The sequence below is a fragment of the Schistocerca americana genome, chromosome 1 (assembly GCF_021461395.2).
Source record: "Schistocerca americana isolate TAMUIC-IGC-003095 chromosome 1, iqSchAmer2.1, whole genome shotgun sequence".
Classification (NCBI taxonomy): domain Eukaryota; kingdom Metazoa; phylum Arthropoda; class Insecta; order Orthoptera; family Acrididae; genus Schistocerca; species Schistocerca americana.
In genome coordinates this window covers 810,667,068-810,692,943 of record NC_060119.1, presented here as the reverse complement: position 1 = coordinate 810,692,943, position 25,876 = coordinate 810,667,068, and the positions used below count along the sequence as shown (strand labels likewise).

Sequence of the window (25,876 nt, the reverse complement as noted above, 5' to 3'; positions counted from 1 at the left end):
TTTTGTAAGTGCTGATGGTTCTTTTACTGTGCAAAGAGACCTGTATTTTACTGTGTTTTTCCCTTGTGGAGTGTACAGAACAGCACATGTGCATTAGTTGTCAAGGTTGGTGGTTGTCATAAGCTATTATTCTGAGCTCACACCAAAATCATACTGCGTCAGGAATTTTAATTCTGGTAGTGATGGACTAGCTTAGGAAGCTGAATAGTAAAGCTATGGTTATGCTTATGGTATAATGACCGTGGTCAGGTCAGTGCCTGTTTAATGGTAGGTGGTTTACTCCCTCCTATAATCTGGATAATTAGATTAAGTTATGGCTAGTGGCATTTAATATAAGAGAGGATTACCACCACACAGTTCTCTGTTATTTTATAATAGCTGCCTACTGGCATAATTTAAGTCATGTTAAGTTACCAGTCGGCATTCTAGTTAAGTAACTGAGGTTTGGTGTACCGTTTATTAATACGCGGTAAATGTTGGTACTGACTTCATACGTCAAGTGTCTGCTATGTGTGTGAATACGAGGGCAGTTCAATAAGTAATGCAACACATTTTTTTTCTTGGCCAATTTTGGTTGAAAAAACCGTAAATTTCTTGTGGAATATTTTCAAACATTCCCGCTTCGTCTCGTACAGTTTCATTGACTTCCGACAGGTGGCAGCGCTGTACGGAGCTGTTAAAATGGTGTCTGTAACGAATGTGCGTTGCAAACAACGGGCAGTGATCGAGTTTCTTTTGGCGGAAAACCAGGGCATCTCAGATATTCATAGGCGCTTGCAGAATGTCTACGGTGATCTGGCAGTGGACAAAAGCACGGTGAGTCGTTGGGCAAAGCGTGTGTCATCATCGCCGCAAGGTCAAGCAAGACTGTCTGATCTCCCGCGTGCGGGCCGGCTGTGCACAGCTGTGACTCCTGCAATGGCGGAGCGTGCGAACACACTCGTTCGAGATGATCGACGGATCACCATCAAACAACTCAGTGCTCAACTTGACATCTCTGTTGGTAGTGCTGTCACAATTGTTCACCAGTTGGAATATTCAAAGGTTTGTTCCCGCTGGGTCCCTCGTTGTCTAACCGAACACCATAAAGAGCAAAGGAGAACCATCTGTGCAGAATTGCTTGCTCGTCATGTGGCTGAGGGTGACAATTTCTTGTCAAAGATTGTTACAGGCGATGAAACATGGGTTCATCACTTCGAACCTGAAACAAAACGGCAATCAATGGAGTGGCGCCACACCCACTTCCCTACCAAGAAAAAGTTTAAAGCCATACCCTCAGCCAGTAAAGTCATGGTTACAGTCTTCTCCGACGCTGAAGGGGTTATTCTGTTCGATGTCCTTCCCCATGGTCAAACGATCAACTCTGAAGTGTATTGTGCTACTCTTCAGAAATTGAAGAAACGACTTCAGCGTGTTCGTAGGCACAAAAATCTGAATGAACTTCTCCTTCTTCATGACAACGCAAGACCTCACACAAGTCTTTGCACCCGAGAGGAGCTCACAAAACTTCAGTGGACTGTTCTTCCTCATGCACCCTACAGCCCAGATCTCGCACCGTCGGATTTCCACATGTTTGGCCCAATGAAGGACGCAATCCGTGGGAGGCACTACGCGGATAATGAAGACGTTATTGATGCAGTACGACGTTGGCTCCGACATCGACCAGTGGAATGGTACCGTTCAGGCATACAGGCCCTCATTTCAAGGTGGCGTAAGGCCGTAGCATTGAATGGAGATTACGTTGAAAAATAGTGTTGTGTAGCTAAAAGATTGGGGAATAACCTGGTGTATTTCAATGCTGAATAAAACAACCCCTGTTTCAGAAAAAAAATGTGTTGCATTACTTATTGAACTGCCCTCGTATGTTGGGGTCAATATGGTTTCATAATGGTAGTGCCTTTCCTGTTTTATATTTTATGAGGTCGGGAACCTTGAATTCAAGATTAAATGAATCAGTGCTTTTGCTCAAGATTTATTTGTTTGAGCAGATTTTGTATGCCGTGATATTAAACGTTCTCAGTCAGTGATGTTACGTAGTGTAGGACCACTTAAAAATATAGACACCTGTTCCAGTGCATCCGTGTCCCAGGGCTCTGCACACACAGCTCTTGAGATGCGCATGCCGTCGTTGCTACTGACATTGCACTGGTAGGGATGGTTGGGTCTTCTTATCTGGCTCCTGGCTCACAATAACTACGTCAAGTGGCTCAGATTGGCACAGGATCGCAAGACTTGTTAATGAAGTTCAAGTCAAATCGAGAAGAATTAATAAAGAAAGAAGGAAATTGAAAAATAACTGTCTCAATCGAACCACTCCCAGCTGCAGACATCCCAAGCGCTCCACTCCCTAACCACGTTACCCTGATGCAGTATGAAACTGTGTTTGAAAATTTAAAAAAATTATTAACAACTAGTCCTGTGTTAATATGTCCAGATTATGAAAAGGAATTCATTTTATCACGTGGTTTTAGCACCCACGCAGTGGGTTGTGTTTTAAGTCAGGAAGTGTAAGATAAACATTCCATAGCTTACGCATCACGGCAGTTTAACAAAGCCTAATAAGGTTATTCTATTGCCGAACAAGAGATGTTAAGTTTAATACAAGGGTATTAATAAGGAAAAACGTTTAAGTTGCTAACAGATCATGCAGCATTAAAATGGTTGTTGGCATTGAAGGATCCAAATATGGCTGTGGGGACTGAAGGATCCATGAAGTAGGTTTATACTATGGGCATTAGAACCGAGTGATTTTGGCTTTGAAGTAATTCAAAAATCGCATAAGAAACATGGTAATGCTGATGTACTTAGCAGGAAAATTAGTGTAGTGGAGCCTTAGCCTTGTGGAGCGGCAGAGAGGGCAAGCTGCTGACAGAGTACAAGAAACTTGGGCTTCACTTCCTAGTCCCTGCCGAGCTGCAAGAAGCAGCCCATAATCATATATTATCTTGTCACAGAAGGCGTAGTACCACTGATTGAAGAGTAGCAGAGCTTTACTGTTGTAGAACACGTAAAGATGGTGCAGAACAGTGTGTAAGAAATTGTGTGCCTCGAGCACAACATGCAGATTTAAGACAACAACATATAACTCTACAGGGATTGCCACGGGGTACTATATCTTTTGAAATGCTCGGAATGGATGTTTTAGGACATCTTAGCCAGTCACTGGCAGAAAACCACTACATTCTGATTATTATAGACCATTACTCTCTCTATGTTGCAGTGATCGTTATTCTGAAGCAACAGGCTAATATGGTAGCACACACAACAGTAAATAATTGGTTACTAAAGTTTGGTGCTCTGCAGATGGTGATCATGAATAAAGGCACCAATTTCATGTCAGAACTGATGAAGCAACTATTTCACTTGTTACACATTTGCAAAGTAAGAATAAGCCTATTACACCAACAGGCTCAGTAGGTACACAGACTGATAGGTAGTACAGTAAGCTACAATGTGAATAGCCATCATACCAACTGGGGTACTTTCTTGCAATATGTGGTAGCAGCTTATAAAGATCCATGAGAGCATAGGTCTATCACCATGTAAGGTGGTGTATGGTCAGAGAATGCCTTCAACAGTTGAGATAATGAAACCACAGATAAGGAAAAAATGATAAACTCATACTAAATTTCACATGAACATGGAAGGAAGTGTGGAAATGGGTGCAAAAAGCCAATACCAAGGCATTAGAACAGCAAGAAAGATTGGAACAATACAATTCTAAGTTACCAGAGTATCATGAAGGTCAGTGGCCAATATACCCTCCAAGGACAAAAGGAAAAAAATTCATCCCTGGTACCAAGGTACACATCAGGCCACGCAGATGACTTTGCCAGCAAATGTCAAACTGTAATTACCAATGCATACTTAAAAAAAAAAACAGATACATTCGCATAAACTGCACACACAATTCCATACATGTTGATATCGTAAAAGGAGTAGTAGTATACAGAAATGTTTTATTTTTGTAATGGTGAAGTTGGCAATAATACACCTCCAGCTAGGTTCCTTCAGGAGCTGATCAAACAAGAAAAGCAGAATGAACGAAGTCGGCACTGCCCAACAGCATCACCCTGCTGCTACAGCCCATTGTCTCTTCTTTGGTGTGGGGTAGGGAGGTACTGCCTTGTTGGAGAAGTACTGGCCAGCAGACTCCTCCCCTCCGTAGATGTTCTCAGCTGCCTGCCAATGTTCTCTGTACGACTGCATCAAGCTGTGTATCTGATGCTGACCACCACTGTCTCCACCAGCTATTGATTTCAGGATGGAGACCACGGCCGCGCCAGGTGAAGCGTCCAGTCACCTATGAAGGACTCCTGCCTCCAATAGCAGCTGGCAACCTCCTGATCTGGGGACTGTGTACAGATGGTTTGACACACACACACACACACACACACACACACACACACACACACACACACACACACCCCACTGAGTCACCTACCACGTGATTACGTCCTGCTGGGACTACCTGAAACGTGGTCACGTCTTCGAGTCTCGGCTGGCGGTGGTCCATTTCCCTGTTGCTGTAAGCTGGCTCCTCAAGGGTTCTGACGCTGCTGATCACGATCCAGTGGGGACATATGCCTTTGATTTCAGCTACGTTTGATGTTGTAGTTTGAATAACATCTATCCTGATATGGTACACGGTGACCATGAGTTATTCAGGCTGCTATGAGCTGCCTCTGACACTTCAGGCGCAGATTCATTGTTGCCACTGCCCGTCACTGCAGGCACTTGCTGTGCTGGCATTTAAGCCGGCAATTGCTGACTGTGGTGTTCAGTGTGCCGGCAGCCACTGACGTTATTGAGAGGCAACAACCTCCCACCTGCTGTCACACTATCTCTGTACTAAAAATAATGAAGGGCTACTGTAAACAGAGATGTTTCACTACCGGTTCACCATTCAATTCCAGCCATTACCACCTCTACAGCCAACATCCTAGTGAAGAAATAGCACCTTCTCCTGACCTTCAAATGGCCAAGTTCTTTACTGCCATGGAGTAACAGCCCAATCGGAACAGCATGTTTGAGGGATATAGCCACCAGTGTATGCTAAGTGAGAAATGAAGTAGGGAGGCTGAAAGAAGCATTCTCAGAACTGCACCTTGATGCTGAGAGGAAGGGAGTATAGAATGAGATACAGGGAAAGTACTGAGGGCTACATCTCTCTTACAAACATCTATGATATCAAATATGGGAAGCTAGGGACTTGGTGTCATATACATTGCGACGACGTAATGGACTTCTGAAAATAATACTCAAGACCGCAAATACGGATGACGTATGGAAGCTCAAATACTGAGTGAATGAGTCACCATTAGCAAGTAGTTATTGCTTAAGCATACACCCAACGAATGTTGTAGTTAAAGTTGAATTAGTGTATGTGAAAGCTGAATGGAATGTACATAAACGCAAAAAGTGAGGTGTGTTATCACATCATTTTCGCAGATCTTGCTAGTCTGCAGTCTGGTGGAACAGATTTTCCAATGAGGGTAGGCATGTTGCGCCATTCCTCCTTTACATGGCAGATGAAACCAGTGGGGGAATTAACAGAAGGTGTCACCACTGACTGGTGTAAAAAGCCTAAGAAGGGCGAAGCAGGCAGAAGCCGGCAAGGCAGTCTTTCACAACTCGGCAAGGCATTCTTTCACAAGAAGTTACAGGTGGGCTATGCTGACACAGCATGAATCACCGCCGGGGCCTAACATTAAAACACTTTACAACATATTCAGCCTCAATGTTGTTGCCAGGGCTGCCACATCATTGCCACAACAAAATTAAGGAAGCCAGACTGTAGCATTGATGAGCGGGATTACCACACATTTTGGTCTGCAATCAGGCCACTTCCTTGGTCTGTGACGAACTGTGATGGTCTGGCAGAACAGTAGTGCATCGAGCCACCATAAATACTGCACATTTCAGATGTGTAGGTCTGTCACGGCCTACAGCAAGCTTTCAATATGTACCCCATGAGTTTTGTCAATCTGTAATGTTTCATCTAGCTACTAGTATCAGACGCTACCTCTATTAACTGCAGAACTATGAGCTGTGCCTAGGTCTGATGCCACTGAGAGCTGAACTGATGCCTTCCAGCTGGGGATCTATCTACTGACCAGCTTTTATCACTGCTGTCAACAGTGCACTCCTGGGCTAATTATCGAACCACCGTCCGCCCTGTGCAGTCATACTCTACTACTGGTTCATCTCTGTACACTTGGCTAGTTCCCGTGTTGAGCCATGCATCTGCACTAGCCGGCATGACTGACTTCCACAGAGATTGTCATAGCTGTGTGCCAGTCACTTGCCTGGGGCTTAATGCTACACTACTTGACTCACCAGAGTGCTGACAGCATAACTCTGCTCTACTGCCACCTGCTTGGCAGGGGGAGGGGTTGACACTGTGAACTAACTGTATCTTCAGAAGCAACATACAGAGTTCACCATCTTCTCCACGTCCTAGGTCAGAATACACCCCCATGTCGCTGACCACAACACAACAACAATACAGCCATTGTATGTTACACACTAAGTAAATGGCCTACTGTGTACCGTTTCTACAATTTGTCAGCAGACATCTACCTGGCTCCATGAACCTGCTACCCCGATAATCAACTTGCCGCACCATCACAACCTGTAGCTCTGCACCTAATTATACCTGCCTTCCTAACCCACAATAGTTTTGTACAGTTTTCCTCAGAACAGAAAAGTGTCCCCCATCCTGGCATGTGAGTGATCTGCCCTTCCTTTTTAAGATTCCCCAAACTACCCCTCTCTCCTCCAAAAGGAAGACACTAATAGTTACAAAAGCTAGGATAGTGTTAGGATTTATAGTTTTAAGTTTGTCTATAAGTAGTACTTCAACATTAGGTATTAGTCATTATGTTTGTCTCATGAATTAGCCTTTCCAAAGTCAAATTGAAATTTTACTCCACTCGGTTATATACAACTGACATTAATTTACGGTTATATACAACTGACATTAATTTACAGATTGCTGCAAACTAGTCTCTCTCCTGTTGGTAATGAAAAACTGAGACTTTGAACAGGATATCAAGATTCCTTTCCTCCCATCTTGTTTCAGGCATCCACACATGATAGCTTGAACTATTTCTGTTCAAGAATTCTTGTATGGTGCCACAAAAATCTAAACATTAAAATCTGTATATCACTTTGTGTCACTTTTTGAATTTAATTTTTCTCGCTGTTTTATTACAAAAATTTCCTTATACGGTTAACAGCCAGAATCCTTGAGAAAAGTAATTTATCCAGGAAAGAAATAGCTATTAACCAGTTCCTGCCTATTTCTCCACAGTGAAGCCTTTACAATGTATGACTAACAGATGAGACAAGGATGTTCCAAAGAAAAGCAGCATGTTCCATCACGATTTCATTTACTAAGACCGAGAGCATTACAGCAAACACTACAAGAAAAGCATTATGCATCAGAAAAAGGTTCAACGTAAGAAACAACTGGCAGTTTAGTACTTCCACACACAAACATCTTGCAAAATGGCCAGGACTATCTACACAAATTGGTGCTCATTTGGAAGCTTATCAACAGTCTTTCTTTCACACACAATTTTCAGATATAATAGTGAGGTATTTATCAGGTAACACAAAATACTCTACAAAGGATAGATAACCAAGTAAATGTAAAGATACGCTCCAGAAAATATTTCTGAATCATCATAATTTTCTATTAACATTATGGATGTTTACAAGATATATTTGGTGACTCTCCTAAATACCACTATTAATGCTGAAGCATTTCGTATGACTTTCTGTACTTCATCATCGTAAAAGCTCCTAAGATCATAGGCAGAGCTAAAAATAATCACTTCGCAAACAGCATGAAGCCACAACAAATTCCTCTCCGATCTTGCTGCAGCATAAAGTTAACATGATATGCAGAATAGAAAAGTAGAACAACAATTTTGTTGAATCGATTAATGACAGCCCATTAGCATTCAATAATATTTAGGGATTGGGCTAAGCAATGCTACAAACTTCTCCAGACTCCACAAAAGGAATCTTGTAAAATATGCAACAGGAAGCAAAGCTGAAACAAGCTTGTAAAACAACTAAATGTGAGTTTGTAAAAAGCCAACGATAAAAGAAACTAGTAACATGTTACTTTCCATAAAGAAAACAAATTCAGAATATCAGGTAATGACAATTGCACAATTCTAAGCTTAAATGGTTGGAAAATCATCAAAAATGTTATGTTTTGGGACCACAGAAACACTTTTATGAATAAATGCTGTCGGCATGCCTTAATGTTACAAATGCAACATGTAAGACATATTTCAAAGAATGACTGAGCCATGCTGTTATCTTTCAATAAAATATGATACAGTTCTGGAGACAATAATGCAGCATATTGTATGCAATAGTAGTTAATGTGTATTTTGAAGATTTATTCATTCTCAAACTAGTATAATAACATGAGTGTATAATTAAATACACTGCAGCACTTTGGAACTCTCAAGACAAGTTTTGTCTTCACAAACTGAAGTGTGAACTCTGGCAGATTACATGAGTCCAATGGAGAAATCAGACTATGCACACAGGAAATATTAAGAACAGCCATGCTTTTAACCGCAAGTGTTACAATTTCCTGTATCCTTGCATTATTTCTGATAACCTATCACAACCTTTTTTTTTAAATTTATAATCTATTTCATCATCATATTACAACAGACTACACATACAATGGAAACAACCCTTTGATAAACAATGATCTACAATTTAGTTACATATATGCAAGAGACAGCATTGCAACGAGAGAATGGATTCATGCATGAATTATTTTGAGCATCAAATATAACAACAGGATCCAGATGTGAGTGAAACCATGCATTTCCAATTAGATTTTTATAATTATTGTCTTGCTTTTTTATGTATTGTGGAAGATTTTGTGTTGTTGTTTGCAGATGTATATTAAAGATGCATCATAATTGCATTCCTCTGACTACTCTGTTCTTCCATTAACTGGTTGCATTCTAATTACAGCCACCCTAGAATGTTACTGCCATATAAATCAGGTATCTAATTGATCTTAAACATTACATAAGCTGTCACACAGCTTTGCTCATTCTCATAAATTACAATTTACTCTCTTATGACTAATTGAGCTACCCTTAAATTTACTTACACAGTAAGGGAAAAAACACCCCCCCCCCCCCAAACACAGAGCCGGAGCCAAACACAAACAAACAACACAAAAAGTGGGAAAATGAAGTCTCATCTGAATTCTGCAAATATTAATTTGTGCCAGTACAAAAATTAAGAAGAAAGGCCAAGTGGAGAAAATACGATGTGGATTTTTGTTAAGCTGCCACACTCCGAAAAGGTCTTTAGTTATGTAATTTGAGGACAGCCCCACAGAGTATACAAATATATTAATTACTCAAGAATTTATCCCAAAGCTACATTTTAATTAAAATAATTTTACACTTGCCTGTTTTGATCCATGTCTGCTGAGACAATATCCATGAATGTTGCAAGTTTAGGTGTAGCCAATCTAGTCAGAAGGAAATAACACTAAGTTGCAATTAATAACGCATATGTTACACACATGGGGCTATCCATAAATGACATAACAAAATTTCTCTCTATAAGTGTACTACAATATAAAAGAACTCTTTGTCTGACACATTTTAGAAGCATTTAATCATGCCAGTTACTTCACATGCAAAATTCTATAACAAATTATCAAATTCTTCATCAATTGAATAATATCCACATTAATTATTACAAATAAAATTGTTTGGCACAAAAAATTCAATACTACAACCTGATCTGAAGGTGACTTTTTGTGTTATGATATTATACATTATGGATCGTCAGGCCTATAACCCAGAGAACAAATATCTTTTGTATTTCTAAAGAAAGTATGCCATATAATCATTCAACATATTTCAGGGAAAGCAACTGGATTACTCATTCTTAATCTAATCATACATTAGTCTTAAAATTATGATCAGTGTACACTGTAATGGTTGCCGATGTGACAAGCTTTCATCAATACGAATTGATAGTTCATAATGTATCAATGTAGGTAAACTAACTATTTAAATGAAACTAACTGCTTCTATTGCCTCATTTATACCATCATTATTAAACAAGCATCTTCTCTTCTATCACGTAAGTTAACATGCAACTCAGTGATAGAGTATGAATATTGCAAAAAAGTTGATAATCCATGAATATTTGGGTTCTATGTAAGAACAATGAGATAATTAAAAGGATCAGTTACTTGGAATCTACAATGGCAGCATCTAAGATCTTAGAAGATTAACTCAAAAGTTGTACTGACAGGCCACAAGATTCAGAATTTACAATCTGTTCCCAACACTTGCCACTTCTTAATAGTTCATTGAGGTTCATACAAGATGATCAACAAACAATAAGTTAATACTGCTTCCGTGGCCACTTGCTGACAAATTGCCTGTTGGCGTCTGTCACGTGTCCTTCGGCTGACGTTCGTCTGGTGTTTGGAGGGTGAAACATTGACAATGCCAGCCACTCGTGCTGGCAAAACAACAGAAAAGTCATCAGCCGAACATCAGCCGAAGAACCTGAGACAGAAGCCAAAAGACAGTTTGTCAAAAAATAAGTTTTTATTGTTTTCCTATAATCAATTCAGATGAATTTAAGTTGAGCCTACATGCTACAATTTACATTAACGATTGCGTGTGTTAGAAAGCCACTTTTCTTTGATACTATGTCAAGTGCTTTTTGAAGCATAAAATTTCAGCATTGTGTTGGAAATGTTAACAGAACCATACAGTACTCCCATTGAGGAAATGCATTATTTTATGAAACATAAAGTGCGAAATTTTAAAGCACAAAAAGCTTTGTGTATATTGCCTTTGTGATGTTTTCTACACTGTGTTTAATAAATGGCTATCGAAAGTTGTACTATGACTTAATTTATAATATTTTAACTCATTTTAAAGTACATTCTCTCAGCACATTTTAGTAGTTCTAATATAATAGTTGTTTCTGGGTTTATGCTATTATATAAATTTCCATATCCTATTTGCAGGATATTACAATCCCATCAGTAATCCATAAAATCTTATGAAATTCATTGGTATCCCTCCAAACCACCATCCCTGAAAGTTTACTTCAGATACAGGCACAAAGGTAATGATAAACACACCAAACTTTGGATCTTATTTCTCATAGAACTAAACAGATTCCAATTTATTTAAATATTTTCTACGATATTTTGCTGTATTATTCTTCTTTCTTCATTATGCCAAGTTAATGACTGTATCTGAACTTCTTAGCTGAGCCTGACAGCTCCTTTTCTTCTTCTCTTCTCAAAATCTCTTCGCGAAATCACTGTGTTGTTTCCTGTGTTCCTCTGTACACTGTTTTCCAGTTATCATCTTAGCTTTCTCTGCAAATGCGTGTTGTGTACCTAGGATTCCAAAGGCTTTGTCCTTTGATGGTAAGTTCTGCGTCTTCTCGTAAGACCTGCTTAATGTCTTCAAACCAAGTGATTTTTACCTTTTTTTGAAGGTATTATATTAAGCAGCTTTTAGTTAATAAAGTGTTGCCCATTCTGCAGATGTAAGCATAGAACTTCAAACAACATCTAAATATTGCATCAGTGAACTTTTCTATTACTTCGTATAGGCTGCAGTTTTTTTATACAAACGGTATGTATATATTAATGGAATTATAAATTTTTCTGATAACTTTTTGCTCTTCCTTTCTGATTTCACCAATCTCTGAATGGCCTCCTAGAGATATAGTTTCTGAGGGATCTAATGTTTCAGGAAAAACAACAGTCTTGTGTCAAAGTTTTGCATTTCAATACATCACTCATTTATTACTGTAATGATTCCCTGTTATTCTGTATGCTTTCTCGAGTTTGGCAGGTCTTCATATATAAAGTTTTACTGTCTAGCATAGACTGTACTATGATTTCTCTGATATTTGAAAAAAGACACACATGAAATTGTCCAATATTTCATTTGTAATTAGGATCTTCTGATAGTTTGATCTATATTTTCTGTACAATGAGTTTTCTCATACTTCATTTGGATGGTATCTTGTGTAACTTCCCTAAGGCATACCTGGTTTCTTCACAGGTCTTAATGAAGAAAGCAAGATCATAAGCAAAAGCTAGGCGCTTCATTTATTCTCTGCCCTGCTGTCCATACTCAATTTATTTTCCCCAGTCTCTGATAACTTGGTGTAACATTAAGTTAAACTGAAGTGGGGAGAACCCACCTTCTTGACAAACTCCTGTACATCCTTCGAAAGATTCAGATATTTCACCAAGAAACTTCACCCGAGGTGTGTTTGTGAGAGAGAGACAGATTTTCCTATATTACTGAATTTCATTTTCTGTGACTGTGTATCATTGTTATATGAAGTGATGTTACTTGCTGTAATTGACAGATAGCAGGCATGCACATAACTGACTGGATAACAGGCATGCAATCCATTTGAAATGGAATAAATGGTCACAAAATCAATTTCTAAACTGTTTTATTAACACTTTGCCAGTCAAGGTGCCACTCTTCTCTATAACACAAGAGTGGTATAATCAATTGATGAAAATAAAAAAGGATGATGAAGGAGAAGGAAGTATGAAGAATAACCGACACCTAATAATTTTTCCTCTTTGAGTTTTATGTATCTCAATTAAGAATCAAGTACTATCGTTAATATAAAGCACGCACTCTTCCAATTTAGTAATTTGGGGTTCCAATGATGATTTATCATAGGATTTTTCTGCAACTGATTCAATGTTCACATATGGCAATAGAGTGTACACATGAAAAATTAATGAAGATGTACTGTAGTGTAGATTACACACTAAACTGTAATTCTCCCTATAACTGGTTGGTTGAGCCCATTCTAAAGCCTCAAGAAAATAAAGTAATGTCAAATGAAATATCACCATGACTATGATTTGACTAAAATGACTTTTCAGTGGCCACTTCACTTCTTGGGTTGAAGTTCTTCCACTTCTCCCAAAAAAAAAAAAAGCTTTCCATGTTGTGTGTTCTCCCTACTATCACAAAAGTTCACTAACTCTGTTACAGAGTAGTGCATAGTCACTAGCACACACCAAATAAAAGACTTAATAATGGAAAGCAGAGCTCTGTCCCCACTCTGTTTGAGAATAGTCAACTGCAATGGGCAACAATGCATTCTGTAAATGGGCGCAGCACATTATCTGTTTGACTGAGCCTTAACTCAAGAACTGATAATTTATGTGACAATATTATAGTCATAAACTCAAATAATGGAAAGTCCTAGATGGAATAACAACAATATTATGAACAGGGAAGATTGCTATTCACCATATAGAAGAGAAGTTGGGTCACAGGCAGGTGGAATGAAACAAGACTGATCTACATTAAGCTTTTGGCCCAAAGATCATCTTCTGAAGTAGAAAACACACACACACACACACACACACAGACACACACACACACACACACACACACACACACACACACACACACACACACACACCCCCCTCACACACGCATGGGCACTATCACTGCCCGTGGCGCACAGACTGTGGACTGCAATGGCGCCTGATGGAAGAAGCAATCTGGTAGGGACCCTGTTCTTTCATTATTGCTTCAATTAACATAGTGATAAATGGTGCTGTCACATTTCCAAGTGAGCAGCAATAATATAAAATAAACAATGAGATAGGGAAGAAACTAATTTGCAATCCGTGCAGAAAAATGGCCCAGATACTGAGCTAGCAGCACAATCCCACAATGAGACAGATGTGTACAAAATAATTAGCAATTGAATAAGTGATTGGCTGTGATCTGATACAATTAAGCTGTTTAAGTCTTATTTTAATATTGGTTAATTAAACAGTGATTTAGCTCTTATAATGTAAGTTTATTTTATTGTTGTTAAAATAAATGAACATAAAACTGTGATTTTTGTCATACATAGATAACATGAAGCCAGCTGGTCTTTTCAAATGTACAAAGTACGCCGTGTGCCCACTTGTGTGATAAAAAACGGCGCACCCACTGGAGGGTTAAAATAGTCTGTTCAAATTATTTTTATCCCTACTAATCCAGTGCAAGAAACTGTTTTCATTCCTAACTTTATTCCAATGTGTTTTAGGAGACATGTACTTCCTCATCAGTTTTCAAGATGATCTGTATGAACACCAAACTTCATAAAAAAATGTTCACCCCTTTTCTCTACTGAACTCATCACCACCTGAAACTTCCATCTTACATATTTTAAGCCAACTTTCCTACCTGATTGACTGTCCACCTTGAATGGGGGGTGGGGAGGGGGATGGGTGCTGGTGGGGGGGGGGGGGGGCGGAGAGAATGGGAGAAGCTACACATTTGCATTAGCTACTGCTATACCTACTGTTAGCAGACCATCCTACACACCATACACTGGTCAGTCTTTGGCACGGCTATTACCAACATGTTTTGCTATTATTGAGGGTTTTGTTTTTTTACACGGAAGTACTACAATGGGGAGGCAATAAGTTCCAAAATACATTAAATACTTTATTTGTAACTGTCTTGATCACATTGGGTGGACTTCCAAGAGTGTAGTAGTTTTGATATAAAAAACAAACTGCAAAATTACTATTGGGGAGGGGGGCAGCAACTGGCAGTAGGACTCTCACACTGAGGGTCCTTACTAACTTTACGTACATAGGTAGTTCATCCAGCCTGGAAATCGAGAATTTCCATTATTTTTGCCCATTATCGATATCAATACTGGCAAGATCTCAAAGTATGTAACATAAGTGACAACGTACTTTGATTGCATTGATGTAGAAACTTAAATTTTTTACACCACAAAGGTGCCATAAATCTTAGAATGTGACATAAATTTCAACTTGATATGTCTACCTGTCCCTCCCCATGGACCATGGACCTTGCCATTGGTGTGTGTGTGTGTGTGTGTGTGTGTGTGTGTGTGTGTGTGTGTGTGTGTGTGTGTGTGTGTGTGTGTTTGGGGGGGGGGGGGGGGTGCCCTTGCGTGCCTCAGTGATACAGATAGTCGTACCGTAGGTGCAACCACAATGGAGGGGTATCTGTTGAGAGGCCAGACGTGGTTCCTGAAGAGGGGCAGCAGCCTTTGCAATAGTTGCAGGAGTAACAGTCTGGATGATTGACTGATCTGGCCTTGTTACATTAACCAAAATGGCCTTGCTGTGCTGGTACTGCGAACGGCTGAAAGCAAGGGGAAACTACAGCCGTAATTTTTCCCGAGGACATGCAGCTTTACTGTATGATTAAATGATGATGGCGTCCTCTTGGGTAAAATATTCCGGAGGTAAAATAGTCCCCCCATTTGGATCTCCGAGCGGGGACTACTCAAGAGGACGTCGTTATCAGGAGAAAGAAAACTGGCATTCTACGGATCGGAGCGTGGAATGTCAGATCCCTTAATCGGGCAGGTAGGTTAGAAAATTTAAAAAGGGAAATGGATAGGTTAAAGTTAGATATAGTGGGAATTAGTGAAGTTCGGTGGCAGGAGGAACAAGACTTCTGGTCAGGTGAATACAGGGTTATAAATACAAAATCAAATAGGGGTAGTGATACAGTACGTTTCATAATGAGTAAAAAAAAATACAAGTGTGGATTAGCTATTGTGAACAACATAGTGAAAGCATTATTCTAGTCAAAAGATAGACACAAAGCCCACACCTACCACAGTAGTACAAGTTTATACGCCAACTTGCTCCGCAGATGAAGAGACTGAAGAAATGTATGATGTGATAGAAGAAATTACTCAGACAGTTAATGGAGATGAAAATTTAAGTCATGGGGGACTGGAATTCAATAATAGGAAAAGAAAGAGAAGGAAAAGTAGTAGGTGAATATGGATTGGTGGCAAGGAATGAAAGAGGAAGCCACCTGGTAGAATTCTGCACAGAGCTTAACTTAATCATAGCTAACACTTCGCTTAAGAAGGCTGTATGCGTGGAAGACACCTGGAGACACTGGAAGGTTTCAGACAGAATCTAATGGTGAGACAGAGATTTAGGTACCAGGTTTTAAATTGTAAGACATTTCCAGGGGCAGATGTGGATTCTGACCACAATTTATTGGTTTCAAATTGCAGATTAAAACTGAAGAAACTACAAAAAGGTAGGGTTTTACGGAGATGAGACCTGGATAAACTGTAAGAACCAGAGGTTAAGGAGAGTTTCAGAGAGAGCATTAGAGAACGATAGACAAGTACAGGGGAAAGAAATACAGTAGAAGAAGAATGGGTAGCTTTGAGAGATGAAATAGTGAAGCTAGCTGAGAATCAAGTAGGTAGAAAGAGAAGGGCTAGCAGAAATCCTTGGATAACATATGAGATATTGAATTTAATTGATGAAAGGAGAAAATACAAAAATGCAGTAAATGAAGCAGGCAAAAAGGAATACAAACGTCTCAAACATGAGATCGACAGAAAGTGCAAATTGGCGAAGCAAGGATGGCTAGAGGGAAAAGGTAAGGATGTAGAGTCATATATCACTAGGGGTAAAATGGACACTACCTACAGGAAAGTTAAAGAGACCTTTGGAGACAAGAGAATCACCTGTATGAATATCAAGAGCTCACATGGAAACCACTTCTAAGCAAAGAAGAGAAAGCAGAAAGGTGGAAGGAGTATACAGAGGGTCTACGCAAGGACAATGTACTTGAGGGCAATATTATGAAAATGGAAGAGGACGCAGATGAAGATGAAATGGGAGATATGATACTGTGTGAAGAACTTGACAGAGCACTCAAAGACCTAATTCGAAACAAGGCCTCGGGAGTAGGTAACATTCCATTAAAACTACTGATAGCCTTGGGAGAGCCAACCAAAACTCTATCATCTGGCGAGCAAGATGTACGAGAGAGGTGAAATACCCTCACACTTCAAGAAGAATATAATAATTCCAATCCCAAACAAAGCAAGTGCTGAAACATGTGAAAATTACCGAACTTTTAGTTTCGCAAGTCATGGTTGCAGACTACTAACCCAAATTCTTTACAGACGAATTGAAAAACAGGTAGAAGTTGACCTTGAGGAAGATCAGTTTGGATTCCGTAGAAATGTTGGAACATGTGAGGCAATACTGACCCTACGACTTACCTCAGAAGGTACATTAAGGAAAGGCAAACCTACGTTTCTAGAATTTGTAGTCTTAGAGAAAGCTTTTGACAAAGTTGATGGAATACTCTTTCAAATTCTGAAGGTGGCAGGTGTAAAATATAGGGATCAAAAGGCTATTTACAATTTGTACAGAAACCAGATGGCAGTTATACGAGCTGATGGGCATGAAAAGGAAGCAGTGGTTGGGAAGCGAGTGAGACACGGTTGTAGCCTATCCCTGATGTTATTCCATCTGCATATTGAGCAAGCAGTAAAGGAAAGAAAGAAAAAAAAATGGAGTAGGAATTAAAATTGATGGAGAAGAAACAAAAGCTTTGAGGTTTGTGACCAGTCATCACCGTTTATGGTGAATAGGAACTATTCTTTTCATAAGAATGTAAGCAGTAATGCACAAAATACGACATTTATGTACAGATAGTTTTGTATGTGATTATTGCATTAGAAATGAAACTGTCGATCCCGGCAACATCAGAGAATTCATATTGCACATTATGCTGGATTACATCACAGTAAACATGCCAGTTGATGTCAAGATGGCTATAAAGTGACAGTTCGAAATGTTACTTTTGTAACTAGATACTGGATGTTTTCTTTTCTCTTTATCTTTAATGTTTTACATTTTTAGGTTTCTGTACCTCAGTCAGTGGAAACAGAACCCTTTTATGATCATTTTGTTGTCTGCCCATCTATCTGTCTGTTGGATTTGCTAAGAAACATTTTTTTCAGGAATGGGGTGTGCTCGCCATCTGAACCAGATGAGGTATTTGGGATTCTGGGTGTTTAGAAAGGATTCCTCTAGATGGCCCATGAACAGGTTGGCACAGGACGATGCTATGCAAGAGCCCATAGCCGTGCCTCAGATTTGTTTGTTTGTATGTAATGCCTTCAAAGGAGAAGTACTGAGGGTCTCATTGAGGCCTTTAAAGATCACAATTACCCTTCCAACCTTGTACAAAAACAGATCTCCCATGCCTTCTCTCACCAGTTACCCAAAACCTCCCAAAGTCCCACCATTCGACCACAGACTAGCATTCCCCTCATGATTCAGTACCACCCAGGACTGGAGCAACTGAATTACATTCTGCAACATCAGGGTTTTGACTACCTCTTGTCGTGCCATGAAATGAGAAATGTCGTGCCCACTATTCTTCCCACCCCTGCCACAGTGTTATTCTGCCACCCACCAAACCAACACAATATACTTGTCCATCCCTACACAACCCTTGCTCCCAACCCCTTACCTCATGGCTCATATACCTGTAATAGACCTAGATGCAGGACCTGTCTCATACAGCCTCCCACATCACCTACTTCTGTACACTCACAAACATCACCTACCCCATCCAAGGCAGAGCTACCTGTGAAACCAGTCATGTTATCTACAAGCTAACCTACAACCACTGTGCTGTACTCTATGTGGGCATGTCTGTCCACATGAATGACCAATGACAAACTGTGGCCAAGAAACAACTGGACCATCCTGCTGCTGAGCACACCACCCAACATGACATTCTTCATTTCAATAACTGCTTCACAGCCTTTACCATCTGGATCCTTCCCACCAACACCAGCTTTTCTGAATTACACAGGTGGGAACTTTCCCTGCAATATATCCTATGTTCCCGTGACCCTTCTGACCTCAACCTTCATTAGTCATTGTCGTTACCGATCTAGACTCTTCCCTGTTCCCATCCCAGCACTACACAGCTCTCTATTCCACCAACACACCGCTTCATTTTACGTCTCTCCTTTTCTGCTACCCCCCACCACTCTCCCAGGCCTCCCGACTGCACCTAGCTGCCCTACTTTCCACCTTGCCCCTGCACACTTCCAGCAGCACTTTACTGTCTCCACACCTCCCCTGCTATACCTCCCCCTCCCTGCCCAAGCCACCTCCTTACCCTGACCCGGTTGCCTCCCCAATAACGTGCTGCTGCTCAGTCGTGTGTGTGTGTGTGTGTGTTTTAGTGTTGTACGTTTTCGACAAAAGCCTTGTTGGCCAAAAGCTCTTTTTACAACAGTCTTTTTCTTGTGCCTTCCTGTGACTTCTTATCTCCATTATATGTTGAGCAGCAACTATAGTTTTCATTATATTGTTACATTCCATCCTGGATTTTCCAGTGTTTCACTGCTTACATTCTCATGTGACAGGAAACACAAATGTAGATTAATAAAGTTATTTACATTTTCAATGAATTTTGTTAATCTTTATGTAAAGAATAAAGTTGATTTAAGTACAATATTTGCCAGCATAGTTCATAATGAAAACACAGAAATTATAACTGTGAACATTTATTATTTCGTAGTTTGGGATTCAACGAACTGTTACAATTCTGAAAATTTTTAGATTTCGTCATACAAGAAAATCTGGAAACAGCAACCACACTCCAAAAATGACGCCAGATATAAAAACTATTTAATGTCAACATGCTGACATTTAAAAATTCCTCAAATTCGCATACATCTGTAGTTAGATTTTTCAATGGTGGTTGGACATTTTGCTGAAAGTGGTTTATTGTATTCTCATGTGTCATAAAATTAAAACGTACTGTATGTTAAAAAATTTAAAAAGAGAAGTTTAATGGGACTTAAAGTGTCGTGGTGGCATGATAAGGATAGAGTAAGAGAATAGGACTTTGAATAAGCTACTATACACAGCATAGTGGAAACAATACTGAAGCCAAGATAGATACAATAATAATACCCATAATAGTGGTACAAGATGATATGCTTATTAGCTCTACAGAAGAAGAGACTGAAAGAACATATGATTAAAAAACAAATTAGATTGTTAAAGGAGACAAACCTGCAATTGTTATGGGGAACTGTTATTTGATAGAAGTAAAAGGCGGACGTGGACTTGGAGAGAGGAATGGAAGGGGAAGCTGCGGAGAAGAATTTAATCATTGATAACACTTGGTCTAAGAATCACGAAAGAGGGTAATATACACAGAAGAAACCTTGGGACACCAGAATGTTTCAGATACATTACATAATGAAACTTCCTGGCAGATTAAAACTGTGTGCTGGACTAAGACTTAAAAACGGGACCATCGCCTTTCAGTAAAGCTGTGACGAATTGTGAGACGTATTTCGGTAGCTCAGTTGGTGGAGCACTTGTGCACAAAAGGCAAAGGTCCCAAGATTGAGTCGCAGACTGGCGCAGAGTTTACATTTGCTAGGAAGTTTCGTAACAGCACAAATTCTGCTGTAGAATGAAAAGTTCATTCTGAAAACATTACATAACGGTAAGACATCGACTTAAAAACTGAATTTAAATTGCAAAACATTTCCAAGATCAGGTGTAGACTCTGACCATAATTTACTGGTTATGAACTTCAGAAGTGTACGAAATAAAGGAGGTGGGACCTTGGTAAACTGAAAGACCAGGAGGCTGTTGAGAGTATCAAAGAGGGCATTAGGTAATGACTGACTGATAAAGGGAAAGGAACACAACAAAAGAACAGGAAACACTGAGCAATGAAATAGTGAGGGCAGCAAAGGTTCAATTAAGTTAAAAGACAAAATCCATTAGAAGTCCTTGGATAACATACAAAGTACTGAATTTATGTGACAAAAGGAAAAAATATAAAAATGCAGCAAATAAAGCAGGAAGAGGGAAATACAGATGTCTAAAAAATGACATAGACATTGTAAGTTCTGAATGGCAAAACAAGAATAGCTACAGGACAAATGCAAAGTTGTAGAAAAATGCGTGACTACGGGAAAGATAGAGGACACCAACAGGAAAACCAAAGAAACATTCTAAGAAAAGAGAAGCACCAGTGTGAATATTAGGAATTCAGTTCGTAAGTGAAGAAGGGAAAGCTGAAAAGTGGAAGCAATATATGGAAGGCCTATACAAGAGAAAACAGTATGAAAACAATATTAGAGAAAGACAAGAGAGTAAAGGAGAAGATGAGATGGCAGATATGATTCCATGATAATAATGTCTGAGAATGTCTAAGTCAAAACAAGGCACCTGGAGTACATTGCATTCCTTCAGAATTACTGACATCCTTGGAAGGACCAACCATGAAAAAACTATTCCACCCAGTATGCAAGATTTATAAGACAGTCAAAATAACATCGCACTTCAACAAGTCTGTAGTAATTCCTGCTCCTAAAATGGCAAGTAGCTGACAGGTTTGAATAATACTGAACCTTCAGTTTAATAGGCCTGGGTTACAAAATACTGACACGAATTGTGTTTGCAAAAGAAGTAAAAAACCGGTAGAGGCCAACCTCTAGGAAGATCAGTTTTGGTTCTGGAGAAATGTAGTAACATGTGGGGCAACAGTGACCCTATAAATTATTTTCAAAAATATATTAAAGAAAGACTTTTACATTTGTAGATTTAGACAAAGCTTCTTACAATGTTGACCGAGAAACACTGCAAGCTGAAATGTTCCATGTGTCCTTGTTATACGCCTGTTAATAATATTTTGTCTTTTTAATTGTTATTTGATTCTGATTTTCTATGAGATGTATATATAGTGTAGACACAAACCTATCCAATTATTATTTAGGCTGGATTCCACTCATTTTCATTATTCCAATTAAAGTCTTGGGTTAGCAGGTTGTATGGATTAATTAGTGTTTTTAAAAAAAAGTAGGATGTTTATTAAGGAGGATGTTTATTAAAAGTTATGTCTAGGTCGAAATTCTTCTACAGTAGGTAATGGAAAAAAGATTCTGAACTAATAGATAGATCTGATAATGATGACACCACTCACTAGAAACATCAACACAAAGACTCTATAGTAAAATAGTTTGATTTTATTAAAACTAATCAACTCAACAGATAATTAAAGTTCAAGTCCAAACACAGATTTTCCATTGCAAATTTAACCATTTTGAGTGTAAGATTCCAACTTTTAGCACTATACTCTTGTCACTTCAGATTTCCTGGCCCAAATGACACCCTTCACTAAGCAATTAAGCCTTTAATTTAGAATTATCTACAACTGGCACAAATGATTATACCTCTAAATACGACGCCTGTGTTTCTAAATGTGTTATTCCTAACATGGTTGCAAGGCCTCATATATTTTCCTAAACCATTACATATTTTATAAACAAGATTACTATAATAATGTGCGCACCATCCAAATTATAAAAATCTTTAACCTAGCTGTTTTCCAAACCAAAATTTAGTTTATGAAATACAATACGTTCATATGCCAGGCTTTACACAACCCCACCCCAAAATAGTCAGTCCTTGACTGGCAAGCAATCTAGTACCAACTGCGTAACATATTTGTGAGAGTCCCAGTTTGTAACACTGTACAAAAATCTGCATATTGCTCACTCAAGGAATAAGTATGACTCAATAAGTTAGCTTTGATAAAGCATATGATTTCGTACATACTGTTTTTCAACACGTGCACCGTTTCAAGGGTGTTTCTATGTTGGTCATTATTTGTATAAAAAGAAAAATGTTTGGACTTTTTCTGTTTCCAGTTCCAATGAAATGGTGTAATAAGCCACATATCAAGTAATTACCTTCAGTCTATGACTGGTCCTCATAAATCTCCATTCACATCAGGGTCACTAATAACTAATCATATTTTTACATTTTATTTTGCTTTGTTTTCATTTAACTCCAAATAAAAGACCACCAATTTCTGGACAGGTCCCAACTTACAACCCTCAGCCCGGTATGTTGATATTCTCATGATGGGTTCACAAACTGGACAGAAATGTTAAAAACTTTCACGAAAAAACTGTTGATGGATTATCTGCTTCTATTCTCCTACCCTCAAGATTCTCTAAACTAATTCCAACAAGCAATAAAATTTCTTCCTTCATCACTCAGTCAGTCGCCAATGAACATTTTCCTGATTTAATCCCCCAAAACAATTTACATCCTACACACCACACTGGCTGTTCTCGAAAATGGCAAACTATTCTCCACCGAAACCATGTAACATCCTATCTTAGACACCCACTGAACTCTTCCTTACAATTCCTCCTTAGTTAAATTCTTTATCAATTTCACTGGTGCAAAGTGTACCCTCATATACCTGCCCACAGAATCTCATTCTGTCAAATTTTCAGTGTTCAGGAAACACCTGTGCCAATTTACTGAAATGGCTACATGCCCTTCTAAAACATTGTCATGGTCGCAAAACTGTAAATCAGAATAAATAACCACCAACAAAACAGTGGATAGTGTAGAGGTAGAAGAATCTGCTTGGTAAGTTTTTCCGATGCTTGATAAAGTAAGTGCTGAACCTGCCCCCAATCCCCAACTTAGTGGACATGATGCATGAACAGTTAAAATATCGTGTGCCCGACTTGCATAGTGTTTTAATCTGTGAAGAAGCTTGAAAACAGCACACACTGTTACAAAGTGAAAAAATCAATCTGGAAGCAGCCCTCTACACTGTGGCTAAGGCATTTCTCCGTATTATCCTTTCTTCCAGGTGTGCTAGTCCAGGAAGATGTGCAGGAGACCTTTTGTGAAGTCTGGAAACAAGACGAGAGGTACTGGCGTTAGTAAGCTGGGAGAGCGGGTCAGGAGTTGTGTCTACATATCTCACAGTTGGCAAGAAATGTTTTGCTCCTGGTTCTAGCCCTGGTCCAGCACACGGTTTTAATCTGCTAGACAGTTTCGAAACAGTGCACAAGTTGCTACAGGGTGAAATGCAGCAGCACACAGAACAAAATTTACAATACCCACTGACAGATGGCACCTTCCTCCCTTAGGTTAAATTATCATTGTGACAGTAGATGGGCTTGGGGCCAAAATTTTACAGTGAGTAAATGCCAAATCATTAAAATGCAGAGAGAGCAAGAAAACCCTTGACCATGGGACAAACACTGCTCCAGATAGAAGTTCAGTATACTGGTCATCATGCCACCTCCTATATTACACAGATGATGACAGATGCATTCAAACGCTTTTCAAACTTAAGATCTGCACCCCAGATATCAGCTGTGAAGCATACAACACTTCTAGAAGCACTGCCACCAGCAAAATCAAAACTGTAGTGTACTGTTGTGTACTCTCAATCAGCCCACCTTTCTCTCTTTGCAGAATACATAAAACATTCATATTAGTTGTCCATCTCTTGATAAATTTCCAAGTGCTACCCTGAAAGCACAAATGATTATCAGTTCAACATCTCTGTGCTACAAACTATTATGTATTTTAACATTATCAAGTGTCTTAGGTCGAATTATGAGAAATAAAGAACCTAACTTTCCCTTTCACTGACCCAGAGGAACAAACATTATTCTCCACCTATGTAAATTAGTAAATGAATGGACCGCTGATATCAGTTGAATGAACTGTTGGAAAATTATGTATCTACTTCTGCACACTGCTTTAAGTCCATGCAGCAAATGGAGGACACGCGATTCACATATAGGTTTTCCATTTGTGACATTAGGGGAGTTAGAATGGAAAAATTTTTTCACATTTTGGATTTTTATCTCATTATAAAATTTGCATTTTTCCAAATAAAATGATTATAATCACTTATAAACTCACATGAAGTATTTTTAATATAATCTACACTGGTTGAAAATGTTAAAATTTTTACGTGCATTACATCAAGGTCTAATAAAATTGGTAATTTTTTATACAGAAGGCTGTGGATTGCTGTGTTATATAAGTCATGTCCAGAAGAGGATGGGCACCAGGCTGAGGAAGTTGAAACAAAGTTTGACAGACAAGTAACTTTCTGACTGTAAAAACCTTAAGAGGCAGGCTGACAGACAAAATAATTGATGAACTACAGCAGTATTATTGGATGGCCATTAGAGATAATACTGAGGATTTGTTGAACAGGCAGTATGGACTATCTTCTTCCACAGAATGTTAACTGATGAAAAACCAGTACACTACCTTTGCCCTCCTGGACCTGATTCATGGTGCAGTTACCGCAATGCCGAGCACTAAAAACAGTTCATACAGCCGTAGACATTAAAGTCCAGCAGCAGTCATGAATATCATAAAACCAATTTACAGAGACGTTGCAAATCCTGAATTGCTGAAGAAGTGTCTGCATGGTCAGACTCAAAATCCCAAAGAGCCATTCAATAATCTTATATCGACTCGCTTACCAAAAGATGTTTTTGCTGGAATGAAGACACTAAAGTGGGGGTCAGTGATGCTGTCATTGCTTTTAATGATGGCAAAATTGGTAGGGTGAAACTGCTACAGTATATGGGAATTAATCCTGGAGCAAACTGCATCAGCGAACTTAAACGGATGGACAAGTTGAACACTAAGGAGTCCAGAAAGAAGAAGAAAAAACTAGGAAAAAGATCAAGATGATGATAAACAGTATGGTACAGGTTTCTACTGAGTGACTAAAAATATAAAATTAAGCATGTATTCCGTGAGTTACAGTCTTTTGAAACTTTAGAAGCCATCTCAGGAAATTTACATTTTCTGTTGTATTTATCACAGAAACCACTTCGAGTAGAGTATTCAAATTTTCAGGGAGTAATAACATAATCTCTTGAGTCTATTGAACTAAAAGAAGAATACAATGTTATGTATAATTAAAATTATTTAGGATAATGTACAATAAAGTACACAAAAATTTTAACCATATAATTAAAAAATTGTACTTCCGAAAGCAGTGGCTGAAATGCAATTACTGTACTTCAGCAGACTCAGAACATACAGTTTAATGTCCAGTAAAAATTTCATGCCAGGAGCATGGCGGGGGTGGGGGCGCGGAGAGGGAAAGGGGGAAGGGCTGAGAGGGGGAGGTGGGAGAGGGGG

The 25,876-nt window shown here is 39.1% G+C and overlaps 1 protein-coding gene across 6 annotated transcripts in view; it reads right to left on the bottom strand.

The window, feature by feature from the left end:
• LOC124612770 (mitochondrial protein C2orf69 homolog) overlaps positions 1-25,876 on the bottom strand; it is a 230,000-nt gene that overhangs the window by 42,753 nt on the left and 161,371 nt on the right. For 5 of the 6 annotated variants that reach the window (XM_047141192.1, XM_047141176.1, XM_047141184.1 and 2 more), the window contains one exon: positions 9,464-9,526. The exons of the other annotated variant lie outside the window; for it this stretch is intronic. In XM_047141192.1, coding sequence (XP_046997148.1) covers positions 9,464-9,526 — 63 coding nt within the window. The remainder of the gene's footprint in view (positions 1-9,463; positions 9,527-25,876) is intronic. 6 annotated transcript variants of the gene reach the window in all.